This window comes from Falco cherrug, chromosome 3, assembly GCF_023634085.1.
Source record: "Falco cherrug isolate bFalChe1 chromosome 3, bFalChe1.pri, whole genome shotgun sequence".
NCBI lineage: Eukaryota > Metazoa > Chordata > Aves > Falconiformes > Falconidae > Falco > Falco cherrug.
Window position 1 is genome coordinate 69,989,518 of NC_073699.1, and position 14,161 is coordinate 70,003,678.

General features: G+C 43.8%; 1 protein-coding gene across 4 annotated transcripts in view; it reads right to left on the minus strand.

Annotated features, from left to right (window-relative positions):
* The window catches only part of ZNF516 (zinc finger protein 516), a 114,250-nt gene that overhangs the window by 19,799 nt on the left and 80,290 nt on the right, over nt 1-14,161 (minus strand). For all 4 annotated transcript variants that reach the window (XM_055704632.1, XM_055704630.1, XM_055704631.1 and 1 more), the window contains exon 3: nt 4,504-5,982. In XM_055704632.1, the coding sequence (XP_055560607.1) occupies nt 4,504-5,982 (1,479 nt within the window). The remainder of the gene's footprint in view (nt 1-4,503; nt 5,983-14,161) is intronic.

A 14,161-nucleotide genomic window follows, 5' to 3' on the forward strand; every position in this document is an offset into this window, starting at 1 on the left:
CATCAGGCAAATCAAAGTGACTCCAGCGTGGCGGAGACAAGTCACATGGATAATAGGAAGTGAGTAGGACCAGAGCCCGACTGTCCCCCCCAGGCGGCAATACCTCAGAGACAAATGCAGAGCGAGCGGAGCCATCCATCGCAGACTGATCAAACCTTTCACCCCTGCCTACCTGCCTGCCGGTGCTGCTTTGACCCCAGACCTCTGAGGCACAGACGAAAGACATCTGTGAATGAAAGTGTCATTCCGGACATTTTGAGCTGATAGCAGCACAGCAGCCTTCCCCCAGCCCTGGGTAAACATGTTTTCTAGGCCATTAGCATTTGTGGAAAACCGCTCAAACCTCTCCTTTTTCTCCAAAGGTCAGTTTACAGCATCTGACTTAAAGGGCTGGTCTTTGTCTTTTTGCTGCTGATCAAAAAAGACACATTTGACTTTTATTGGGCTTTTTTATTACTAAAAAAAAAATAAAGTATGTTTGAACATCATCTTTTCTATTTTGGTAAAACGGCCTCCTCAGAAGCAAAGAGTTGATGTTTCCATTTGCCAGTGGAATACTTTGACTTTTGAAGAAATTCTCAGATGGTTGTGAGTGGAAGCAAAGTTTCAGCTTTTCTTTCATTTTTTCCCCCCATTACAGCATTTAAAAAGAATAAAATTGTGAACAAAAAAAGGTGGCAACAAAAAACCTCCCCAGAATTGAAAAAAATCAACTGCTGGATGCCAGAGGGCTTATGTGAAATACAGATGCTGTACCTGAAAATGAATGGAAAAGACGACAAGTTGCTGTTTACTCGGCTGGTATGGCACCCAGTGTCCTGCAATGATTTTCACCACAGCATCTACTGGAATGACTGGCTGCAAAAAAACCCCAACCCACTCACAAAATGTTATAAGCAGCGAAATTTTCTCTTTTTATAACAGCACTTCCTGCAGATGGCAGCACAGTCTGTATAATGCAGCTGAACACAGTCCCAGCAATTAAGTTCCTGGCAGTCAAACACAAGATCATGATTTAGGGACAAAACCAGATCACACATACACCCCCCTCAAAGGAACACCACCACCCCACCCACCCCAAATCACATAAATTTCATTGAGAGCCTCACCGTACTATAATGACACCGATTTGCCTTGTACGGCAGTCAAGTTTAAAGCAGATTTTTTGGTCTTTTACTAGTATTTTCCCCTCACTGGCCAGAACTACATCTGCCAACTTGAAAGCAAAGCTGCGTGAAGCGTGTTGACGGACCAGACGGCCTTTGCTGGACCACCATGCCAACTGCTGGGACATGCAGGGACAGGCAGAGCACAGCTCCGCTACCCGCAGTGCGGCTCCCATGGAGCCCAGGAGACCTGGGTTCCTCAGGTGTTTTTTCTGCCACCTCTGGAAAGACATTTAACCTCTCCAGACCCCAGGTCTCTCCCTGTGAAAGGTGAATACATTTGTCTCAGCAGTCATCAAGGGCCCGATCTGACAGCCTGCATGGAAGCACTGCTCCCACTTGAGCTGTGCACGAGGGAAGGTTTAGGATTCTGTTGCAAGCCAACATACCCTGTACAAACACCAAAGGTGAGCGGGTTAAGACTTTCATCTAACCCCTCCCTGGCACTCACTTCACAGTAGTTATTTAAAAAGCAGGTGGGAGGAATGGATTGCTTCCAGGTATATTTGCCATTGTTGCATTTCCTAAGGAGCACCATAAGGCTGTTGATAGTTCAGAGGTTTCGGTGATGGGCATCATTGCCGCAAGACAATAACCCTATGAGTCATCTCTCAGGTTATCCTACATGTGAGCAAAAGAGGGTGGATGACTACAGGTGTTAGCAAGTTCAGGTAAATGAACGTGACTATCTGTATGGGAGCTCCTGCAAAAGTGATGCTCAAAGCTGGTCTCAAAGAAGCCCCAGGGGAAGAGTACATCTGCTGCCATAACCCATCCTTTCCTAATATGGCGATCACAAATAAAATAACCACTATTAAATATAACAGTAAGATCCTCTCTACGAGCATTTGAGAAGACTGGGCAGTGTAAAACAAACCTAGCCTAAGTGTAGTAAGCTTTGTGTTTGCAGCTGCGTGACAGTAGTACGTACAACTAACACAAATGTAAAAGGAAGGATCCCAGAAATAAATCCAGTCTCTCTAAAGTTGAACACTGCACTACCACACGCTAAAATACTCTAATGTGATCCAAGATGAGGTTGTTTACCAAACACCCAAGTCTTTTGGGGAAAAAAAATGTGACAAATAGTATACTGGAGTGGGATTTTTACTTGTCCTTTATGTCATGACTGTTATATTAAGACTAAATTGTTTGATGCATACTGATGCAAAGGGCTCAGTCTAGGGCTGCATTATTTCAGACAAAGTTCATTTACCCTCCTCTGTCTGCAGTAGGTAGGATCTCGTTCCTTCTGCCCGCAGCAGGTTTTTGTTTTAGTACTACGAAAAAGAGCCATCACGCCAATTGGTTTGGAGAACCATCAACAACCTGGAAGTTGTATATAAAATGAAGACAAGCTACATTAAAAAAGAGGTTTCAGATTCCGAAAATTTGATTGCTGTAAAACACCTGGAATGAAAGAAGAGATTTCAAAGCAGAGATGGGCACTAAATAACTTCCAGTTAAAGTGTCTCTGGAAATCACTGCCTGGAAAAAGCATTTTGGCAATAAAATCCCTCTTTTAAAAAGCAAGCAAATAGAGACCTCCTTGGAAACCCTGCCCCTACTTTACTTTGCCCCAACATTTCTCATGGTTTTCCCGGTGCCTGAATTCACTAAGCAAGCATCTAGTTCCTGGCTTTTACTGCTTCCCTCCAGCCCACTGGATCAGTAAGATTTCTCCGAGCAGGCCAACACAGTGTACTATTAAGTAACATCAAGGAGGGCACCCATGTGAATGTACCCCAAGTTAACGGTGGAACAATCAACTGGTATTTAGAGCAGGAAGTGGGCAGGGATTTTAGATAACATTCCTAGGCGCCAGGATGGCAAAAGCCAAGTCAGCTGAACAAAGAGAGGAACACGGACTCCGCAGTTTCAGAAACTAGGCACGTCCTCCTCAGCCTCGTAACAAAAACCAGGAGCCTGATGTTAAGTTACTATCATCACGCAGCCTCTAACCACCTGTGAAATGATCTACTCAATAAAAAAGTCAGCTCCTACACAGCATTACTTTTTAAATGATTGAGCAAAACTGACAATGGAGTGGCTGAAAGGTACACTTCATGGACTATTTCAGACAGATCTTGCCTTCCTGTTTTCTCCCTAAGGTCTTTCACCAAGACCTGACCAAACGCTATGGCTTATTCCTTGCCTCACAGCTGCCAGAGCAGTCAACTTGCACACACCTCCCGGACACTAGACCATAGCTGTCCTTAGACTACCAGCTTCCCAATGTCCTGGGTTTCATCCCACTTGCAAAATGGGGTCACAAGCTCCATTTCACACATGCTTGTGACAAAACAGAGAGCATTATGTTTGGTGAGGACACTACAACGCTGGTCTGGAATGCGTGCTCTTTCCACGTGGGGTTCAGTTCTTGCACAACTTCTACAAAGTGAAGACGCGTACAAATAAACAGGATACTTTACAAATGGTGGGAGGTGGAACTATGGCTCCCATTCTCCCACCCTACACCCCTGCCCCATCTCAACAGCAATAGATTAGTGTGATTTTCAGTTTCCACCGAGACAAACTATTTCTGGCAAATGATCAGAAGAATATGGTTTCAAATGCAAATACATAGGTTTCTTTTTTTTTTCTTTCTTTTTACACGGCAGTTGACTGTCAAGACACAGAAAGAAAGCTCCGATACTTCTTTAGTCCCTGAACGTTTAAACTGGCTATTTGCACAACTGCCTTTCCTGCCTCTGTGAATTAGCAGGCACATATTCGGCCCTACCTCTTTTTAATTATAAACATACAAAAAGATCAAAAGAATAATTTGAAAAATATGACAGCACTCTTTTTGATATGGACAAGGAAGATCTTAAGACTTTTGTCATGAAAGACAAAGGATACTGACAAATTATTATCTCTTGCTGTTGTTGGAAGATTTGTTTGCAGATGAAATTGAACAAAACCTCCAAAATAACATCACAGAGAAGCCCCAGAGGATGTTTACTTTGCCCGAAGCAAAAAGATGATGATGTGTGCCAGCACCAGCATATCAGGGGGATCTTTGTGTGACAGCACATCTGTGTAACTTTAGCCTGCTTGAAGCGAGGGGACAAAGGAACAGTAATACTCCAAGTGGAACCAGATACATTTAACCTGCAACAGAAATGTGACACAGTGCACAAGGGGGGATGCTGCAATGTCAGAGATCAGTAAACAAACCTATTCAAGCCTATCCAGAAATGATAAAAACAATGAACTTGTAATCCCAACTGTTAAAGGGAGAGAAGGAAGAAACTGTGAAACTGTATTGTGGCTCTGAAAAAAGCAGGAACAAGCAAGCTGCGTCCTCAGATATGGAGGCTTATGAAAATCTTACCTGCGTGATCCAGGACAGGGCTGTTGGCACCGCAGGTTTGGTACAACGAAGCAAGGTCCTTTGGAATGTATGTTTTAAAAATATTTAAAATGTCCAAACGTTTCTCATGCCCATCTGATCCCAGATCCTGTTTGCTGGAGTGTAAAGCCGGAGAAACTCCCGCGGTGCTAGGCTGGGGCTGGAGCAGTGGACTTGCTCGTGCTACTGCTGTGCAGTTTGCCAATGTCCTCATCTCACTCCCAGCCTTCACGTGAGACTCCCTCTGAGGCACCAGTGGCTCTTCATGTTTAGTGTACTGCTCACTTTTACACAGAGGATGATACTGTGGTGGTGGGTTGAATTTGGCCTTCATGGAATCAGACACACAGTGCTTACCTGGAGGGGCAAAACTAGTACTTCCTTGGGGAACCACATACTTCTCCACTTGCTTACTGTTGGTGGGCTGCGTGCTAGGCCTGGATATGACCGTTTGAGTAGGTGTTACACTTCTGCTACAGGCTCCCATTTGCATAAGTTTGGAATTTGCTTCATATTTACTTTTTTGTTGTGCTGCTATGCTGTACTGCTCCTGGGAATGGTTTAACTTGGGCTGTCTGTACCCATCCAGACCTGGTAAGCGTGGACCACAGTGGCTGAAGGCATGACCGTCCTTTGACTGATGTGTACTTCCAGACTTGGCAGTCATCCCAACAGAAAGAGAGCTGCTTTTGGACCCTGGCAATGCACTTGGCACTTGAGTGCGCGTAAATCTGGCAATGGGCAAAGGCTGGCACTCCTTACCACCAAGAACAGGAGGGGGGCCGGTACGCCCACTCCTTGCCAGAAAGACCAGGCTGTTTTTAATACTCTTGAAGCCATTCTGTTGAACCCAAGGGGGTACCATTGAGTTACAGCTGATTTTGTGCAAAATTCTTTTGTGCATCCATAAGACTTCAGGGTAGTAGGTCTTGTGACTGCAGAAAGGACATGGGTAGACCATTAAAGCAGCCTGCAAAGATGTGTTCAAATTCTTATTGCATGAATTATCCCTTGTTGATTTTTCACTCAAATCGAGTGGAGCTACCTCTTGAGCTTCAGCACCTTTTTCTATCAGAGGATGTTCCCTGTGCAAGTCTAGCAAATTTTCTCTAGCACGACTAGCCTGCACTTCAAGTGATGTTTTCAAGTCCATGACGATGTTTGAGGATGTCTGGCCCACACCCAAAGCAAAGCTAGCAATGCGACTGGAGCAAGGAAGCCCTTGGCTGTGGTGAAATGCTGGCATCTTCCTGTCAGCAGAACCTTTCAGATCTTGGTATTTCAGAAAGGGCTCCTTGATGACACTCTCCAGTGCTGACACCAAGGCAGGGACCTCTGGTTTAGATTCCCTGGCTTCATTTTCTCTGACATTGCGGCTTCCCAGCTTCGGGAATTCATCCAACTGAGATGTTACCATTGGAGCCTCCTCTTCAGAGAACTTGCAGTGGTATGGCTTTTCATCTGAATGGGACAAACAAACAAACAAACAACATTCCTTGTCATTTTATGCAAAAAGGTGCCAAAAAACCAGAGCAGAATTCAAGACTAGAATAAACTAGCAGGAGAAAAAACAAACTTTGGTATTAGTATCATAATGACACGCTACAGACTAAATGTACTGTATAAGCAAGAAAATCTTGAAATACGACATAACAGTTCAATTTACTTTTAAAGATGACTGCAAAATCTGGATAAACTCTCTAATGCTGCACATTCATGACATTTTGAAGAAAGAACAATTCAATAATATACCCACGCTGAAATTCTGGGACTGTGAGGAAAATAAACCAAGATAATGGAGGCAGATAAGACTGACCTAGTTAAAGGTCTGTCAGTGCTTCCATTACAAACCCCTATTTTCAAAGAGTTTTATAACTCAGCAATAAAAATTGGCTCCATGCAGAAAACAAGCACATAAGCAGGTACAGCAAACTGAATAAATTGCTCACTTAAGAGGGACTTATTCAGTGGCCAAGTATAAAAGATGAGTTACAGAGGATGCAAATTTTGAAAATTTTGTCCATCAATTTAAAGTAGATATACTTGGTTTTTAACATACGTCTACATTTGAGTCCAACTTCAGGAAAATTTTGACCACTTGATTCACTGAGAGATAAGAAAGTAAACATTCTCAAGCCATTTAGATTACAGAATTCAAACCAGACTTTTGAATCTTCTCATTTTCTTCTGAGCTTCTCAGCTCTCCAGAGTAAATTTATCTATTTAACACGTGTTCTGGAAAGGGAACACACTGGGCAGTAATTAAGGCTGTTAGGGTGAAAGAGGAGAACAGTAGGATTTGCTTTGCTGGGAGCATGGCTACTTCTGCCAGCTCTCCTGATGCCAATCTCTCAGAGCCACTGATGAAGCCGTTGAATCCCTCCAAATCAGTTCACAACTCAACTCCACAGAGATTTTCATCACAGCAGTAATGCTTACTGCACTGAATCCATTTAACATGTAACTGAATTGAATCATCTGACAAACTTTCAGTTTCAATTAGCATGCAGTTAATGAGCCACTGCCAGGCAAGTGTAAGGAGACTATGCTCCATCTAAAGTGTCACCAGTTGAAAGTGATCACCACATCTGCAGGAGGGGTGAGAATGGGAAAGGAGTGAACTGCTCTAGAGCTGCATATCCTCTTGCATCAACTCATAAAAGCCAGTGCTTCAGAAAATCACGCGCCGTTCTCGTTAGCTCAGCGTAGTGCCACAGGCATTATTCTGCACGGCACAATGGAAGAAGCATGTCTTCAGCTGGAGTTTCACTGCAAATGAAGTCTACTTAGCCTCGCCTTCATTTCAAGCAAAAAATTCTTAAGCTTTTGTTTAATTTGAGGTAATTAGGTTAAAAATAACCCCGTAGATTTGCAGCCTTGCAGAGCTGAGTGCGCACTCTGCTAAGAGCATTTTCCTTTCAAACCCTCTAAGGGGGGAAATTCAGGGGGGGAAAGCCCCCACAACCCAGAAACTTGTTTTTCCCGTGTTTCAGGAGGCAAGGTTTTGGGAAAGCACATGCCCAGCACTACTAGCCAAATTTACAGTTTGAAACAAAGACACTGCATGCAGCAGTGAAATCTGACACTGCACATCTGTGTTATTTTCAAAGCACATCTGTCAAAGCCCAAAATATTTGTGCTCTTAAATAAGATTTTCAGGCTTCTCTTTATGATCACAAGGAGTGGCTCCTTTGATCACTGCAGTAAATAATACAGCAAAGCAAAAACAAATCAGTTGGTTGTAGGAGTACTCGGCAGAGACTGAACCAACCTACAGGCTACGCTGAGCAGAGCGGGCAGAGGAGGGAGGTGGGGGACCACCACCAGCCCCGCTTTTGTGGCCCTCAGAGCCCCGAGGCTCCGGCCACTCCTTAGTCCATCTGTACAGCCGTGATGAAGGGGTGCATCAGCAGACACCGTTATCCCAGGTTGCTGCGTACCTCTGACACTCCTTGATGATTTCTGACTTGGTCAAAATTTTCATACTGCAATGTTACAGCAAAGAGGACAAAGTTGTACAGCCTGTGAGGTGGCACAGGTTAGGTCTGGGCTTGGTCTTTAGGTCTGGACTTGGGAAGCGGGGGAGGAGGACTAAGCAGAGAGTCAGACCACAGTCCTCAGCAGTCACCAGTATAAAGCCTGGGACTGCAAACCTCGCGGTGGCTACAGGTCTTTTAGCCCTATTGCTTTAGTGCAGCCATCAAAGGAGAAGGGATTTTCCAGGCAGGAAGTGTAGCACAGAGCAGGAAAACTATGAAGACATTTCTCAGGTGTATCTCGGCCTGCAGTTGCCACAGTGCTGAAGGCACACAGTCAGTACAGCGTATGAAAATTTGTAAGGTTATTACAAAACACAGCTTCTAAAACCTCTTCGCAGCATCTTGCTGTATTTAATTCCTCTGATGTCTCACACGAACAGTATTGAACATACTAGGAATAATTTTAAAAGCTTAGATCAGAAGCCTCAATAGCAATATTTGTATTAACTGCTCAAGCTGCACTTCTAGCAAAAAAAAAAAAAAAAAACAAAAAAAAACAAAACACAAACACACACACCCCAAAAAAAACCCCAAACCAAAACACAAAAAAAAAACCCCAAAGCCATACCCCTATCCCCTTCCCTCGAGATTTGGACAGACTTTTCACCTGCAGGCCAACTCACACTTCTTCACCAGCACAAAGCACAGCTTAAGCTTTCCCCTAGCCCTATCCTGCCCTCCACCCAGGACCTGACACTCCAGATATCAATCAACACCCAAGCTGAAACGCTGCCACGTGCCATCCTCCCTGTCATGGGTGGTGGTCCAGGCTGGGCTGCGAGCAGGTAGCAAAAGCCAAGGAAGACGAGGGGATGCAGGCAAGAGCAGGAGGAGATGGTATGCAACCCAATAATACAGGCAGCACCTTTTTAGAAAAATAGGTTAAATTTATTTCTGCATGCTTCCAGCCGCTTGCCCCAGCTGAAAAGGGGTATTAACAATCCTTTTAAATTACTGGTATAAAATATTGCTCTAACCAGTGCAACACAGGCATTACTGTCACCAGAAACTTTCAAGATTTTATTATGGCCACGTCGAAGCAAAAAGCCATGAATGGGACGCCTTTTGCATGATCTCCAGGGACTATAACTCACATTACCCATTGAAAGAGTTCTTGGCTAAGCATGTTCTCACTTTTTATCCTACAGTCCTCATGTTTGTCTCAATTCTTTTGTTTCTTACCCAAAACAGCCATTTACCTCTTTACCGGAGAGTGAGAAAGGTCCTTTTACCTCATCCCTGAAGTGTTACAGTTTTTCTGTGGCATGGATACCTGGCCAACAGCTGAGGCAGAGGAATTGTACAAGGTGCCTAGCTAGGTGGTGACTGCTGACCCCATCTCGTGCCTTCAGTTTGGCCATAGCTTCAAATATTGATGGCATTGCCCATGGGAGAGCAAAGCTGGACAGCATGGAACCCTTACCTGTATGGGAAGCCATGGTCTAGACACACAGGAACATTCAGGGATTCAACCAGTTCTTCAGAAATATATGTAACTGCCATCACTCAGTTACATATCTTACACAGTCAGATGAAGTGACTCCCCTTCCCCATGCACACCTGTCTCTTCGCTCTCTTCCCTCCCCTCACATGTATAAACTCCATTTGTTTCCTCCCTAGATCTGTTTTTCCACAAAACCAAATTTCAGAATGGGCTGCACAGCTGTTTTATTTCATGAGGCTTCCTATAAAGTAAACCAGGCTACAAGCCTGAGGACAATGAAACCATGATTTCTATTCAGAAGTGTAGAACTGGCTAGAAATTGGCCCCTTTTCTGGCTAGCATTAATAGCACTAAGAGTCGATAGGAAAGGAGCAGATGTGATGTGTTTGATTCTTAGTAAACATTTGATAGTGATTTGCACTTTGAGATGAATGCTGTAGCTCGATTTGAAAACTGGCTGCAAATAAATCATGATAAAAGCAAAGGATAACAATGAAAGAAGGTGCAATGTTGCAAAGACCTGTATTAGGTCCTATTTCACTTGGTATTTTCTCTAATGATCCAGAAGAGACTCTAGACAGCACGGTAACTTAAATCGCCAGGAAACATTGCATTTGGCGGAGCTGCAAAAATAACGGGACAACGAAATAATGCACAGGGACTTGGAGAGAATAGAAATGCAGTCTGAAAATAATCAAATGAGATTCATTCTGGGAAAAAAAGCAGGCTAAGACAAGTGAAGGGAAACGATCCAAAAAACCCCATGCAGTGGGAGGGCGAAATCTGGGAAGCAGCAATGTTGAAAATAACAGATGTTACAAGAGATGGCAAGTTAAATATGAGTGTACTACGTGAGGTTCTTCAGCTTAGCTTTCACAAATAAATGTACAATTTATAAAAATAAAATTAAAACTATCCCTCAGAAGACAACACATGATGGCCATGCTGGTCACTTTATTTTTTATGTATATAGAGAGATATATAGATACATATAAACCAAAATACGTATACCATAGCAATAGGCAGTATGTAAGAGCCCAGAATATGCACAATACAATGGGGTATGGCAGGGGGAAAAAATAAAGGTATTTTATCCTTTGAAAGGAAAGTCCAAGAAAAATACTCCATGTCCCCAGAATGTGTGTGCAGATCTGCAAATATGGACAAGTCAGAAGGAGTTCAGAGAACTGCAACAGAAAAGTAACCAGCCAGAAAATAAATATGAAGAGTTAAATGTCCCTGACATGGCTGAGGGAAGACGGGAGGGTGACAGGCCAATGCCTGCAGCCTCCTCAGGAGCGCCAAGCTCCAAAAAGAATTATGTCATCCTGAGCACTGGAGTCTATCACAACAATCAGATATAATTGCACATAAGAAAACTCACAATGAACAGAAAAAAACCCACACTATTATGTGTGTTTGCAGCTTGTGGAATAAATGTCAAGGGCAGAGGTGGAACAGCACTTGGACTGTAAAACCTGTATGGACAAAACACGGATTATCAACACATGATAAAAATTCATTCTTTTCACAGGGAGGCAGAAAGCATGACTTACTCCTTGCCTTCACTCTACCAGCACAGCAAACCAAAACCCCTCATAAGCTGATATCCATACACTACAACAGCATTGTAGACATATGCCAAAACCAGACTTCCTTTTGTACTAATTTCCTATGTGCTTAGCTAAGGCAAGGACTGCTGGAGCATTCAGTGGTGAGCCTGTGAGTCTCCTTAGCAGCAGGTTTATCATCTGAGCATAGGTCAGGCTGTCCAAAGAGACCCAGTATCTGTTTTGCAGAGGATGATTTGTCTTACACCAGCCATGGCCCCTGTTCTAGCTGCCCGCATGTCTAGTTTTCATACTCCACATGCTACCTGCCATCTCCCCTGCTTTCCGCTCTGGCTGCATCACTCGGCATATCCCCAGCGTGGTGGCAAAAGTGGCTGTAAGGTGAGAGACAACTCCTACAAACCCTCTTAGGTCATCTTACAGCCCAAGGCCACGTGCCGCATCTTTATACTTTGTTAGATGTTTTTAGAGGCAGCTATGCCAGCTCCCCAATAATTCCGAAAAAGAGATGACCAAGGATTAGACTGGAGTACTCAGTACTGCAGAACAGGTCAGACTGGCAGGTAAGAGGGTGATACTGAAGGGTAGAAAGCACACGATCAACTAATACCCCTGCTTTCTCTTGGACTAATTTTAGAACTGATGGTATTTTTGCCTGAGGTTTGAGGTTTTTAACAGGGCAGCAACCCAACACAGCTCCTTGAGACACTGGTCGATGCAGGCAGTTCATCAGTCAGCCTGCTCAGCCCTCCCCACAGAGGTTTCACTTCGGCTGTGCCAGGGCAAAAGGGAAGCGATGCCATCCTGCACCACAGCCCGGGAGCACACAGAAAACAAGTCCCAGGAGCCCCAGGAAATCCTGCCTTCACCACATTATCAGCAAGATGTTTCTTCTTTACACCACACTGCTTTTCCTTATTACTTCCCAGCATTTTTTTCCTCTATTTTTGTTGTGGCTAGATGTTGGGGAGTTGCCTTTTCACTTCCAATCAATCAGCTATAGATTTTTAACAACACTACACTTTCATCCTTAGCAAATAAACCCAGACCATGCATTTAGGAAATAAACCCAAATCATGGACTTACCAATCAGAACTAGCAGCCCTGTGGTCTAGTTTGCATTCATAGTCTCCATTCTCCTTTTCTACATCTAAACCTTATAGTTCCTAAAATGACTTCTCATTGACTTTTCAAACTCACAGCCAACAATTCCAGGCCAAGGACGCAAGAGAGCAACTGTCAGCTTTCAACCAAGTATTTGTTGGGAAAGGATGCTCACTACAAAGAAGCATGATCTCACAAGTAGAGAGAGAACTGCAGTTTTGTATCTCTGTGTTTTGGGAGTGGGTCCAGGGAGGGGAAATTATTATCTGACCAATGCAATTTTAATTCTTTTAGGCACCCCAGAGTAATGAAATTTAGCGCTTCCCCCCGCCCGCCCCCCCCCACACACACTTTTCTTCCCAAATGGTACTACCACTGCAGCCACAATGATTAAATGACTAATGCTTGGAGCCCTCAATTCAACCTTTTTTATGATCATGCTATTTTTCAGCTGTTTCTCTTGTACACTTGTTTTCAGGCTTTCCTCTATTGCTGGAACAACGTATGGATTTGTTCCCAAGTCCCGTCTGCTTCATTTCACTAACTTTACCCTCTGCAATTTCCAACTTTACCTGCAAGGTATTTTTTACCCTCACTGTTGAATGCTTAGAACATCCAACTGCCATGCCATGAGTGTGCAAACAGCTGAAGGGCCCCATTATATTTTTTGCCTCCCTTCCCTCTGCAGAACTGGAGGACACCGCAGGGGATGAAAGTGGGACAGGCCAGCCAAGCCCACCACTCCTAATGCTCCCTGGTCGCCATTTGACTAATCTCTCCAGTACTGTCTGGGAGGACATCAGCTGCTTGTGGAAACAAAACCCACTGAGCTCTTACATTATTATCTCTATTATCATCAGAGATATTGATTTCATTCATTTTGCATTTTGGAAAGAATTGGAAAGGTCACTGACATGACTGGGGAAAAAGCAAAAATTTTAGCTGATTAAATTTGAACCTTAACCTTTTAAGATGAATGAAATCTGTGTCTGACAACAGTTATGGTATAGGACATGAAAGACCCCTTTCTACAAGGTATTCCCTAGCTCAGTAAAATTACAAATTCCTTTACACAGCAGAAATGCTTTCGAGTTATGTCACACTTCAAGGAATAGGGTCTTTTAAAAAAAAAAAAAATATTTTTTTTTTTTTTTAAAAAAGGGAGGCCTGAAACCATCCTCCATTGGAACAGCCACAGATGCACATGTCAGCAAGGTTACTGGAATTTCAAGCACAATCAGAAAATAGGCACCAACAAAGTAACTGGGGAACTAGTAGCGAAAGGGTATTGGGTCCAAAATCTGTCAGGCTGAAGTACACGTTGTTAGATACTGGAGGCATGATGGAAAAACAAGTCTGAAAGTTCACAATTAACTTTTCGACTCCAGCTACTTGCATGCAGTTTTTCCTTGAAGGATATTTGGCTTTGTTGTTATCTAGGATACCCATCCTACAAGCCTCCCAAAGGCCCACTGGCTGCAAGAGCAGCTCCATGTGCAAATTATTCACCCCTCACATAGTATCCTTTCATCACCCTCAGCTTCACACAGGTGCACATCAAGTGCAAAAAGCTTTCTGCTGAAGCCCAATCACAAACTCTCTTCTAGGGCCAGGTGCTTTGGGATCTGTCTCCCAGCTATCAGTATCAACCCTTCCAGAGTAATCACAGGCTGCACTTGAAGGTGAGGGAAGGAAAGCATCCACAGCAGAGCAGAGCACGTAACAAAGTGAAAGTGCACGTGTGGGTAAAATGGCTGCTGCTGGCAGTGTGCCACTGTCATGACATTTCCAGTGTTCATCACATCTCTCTGCACCTCCTCAGTGTGATTTTTTTGTAAGGTATTATATATACGGTGCACAGAATTCTGGACAGCAGCAGAGCTAGCAACAACCTACCAATCCTTTCACCTTGGTATTTCTCACAGAGGTCCATGAGAGTAATCTCTGCCCAGCAGCAGGGGAAAAGCCCCATGAAATAACGT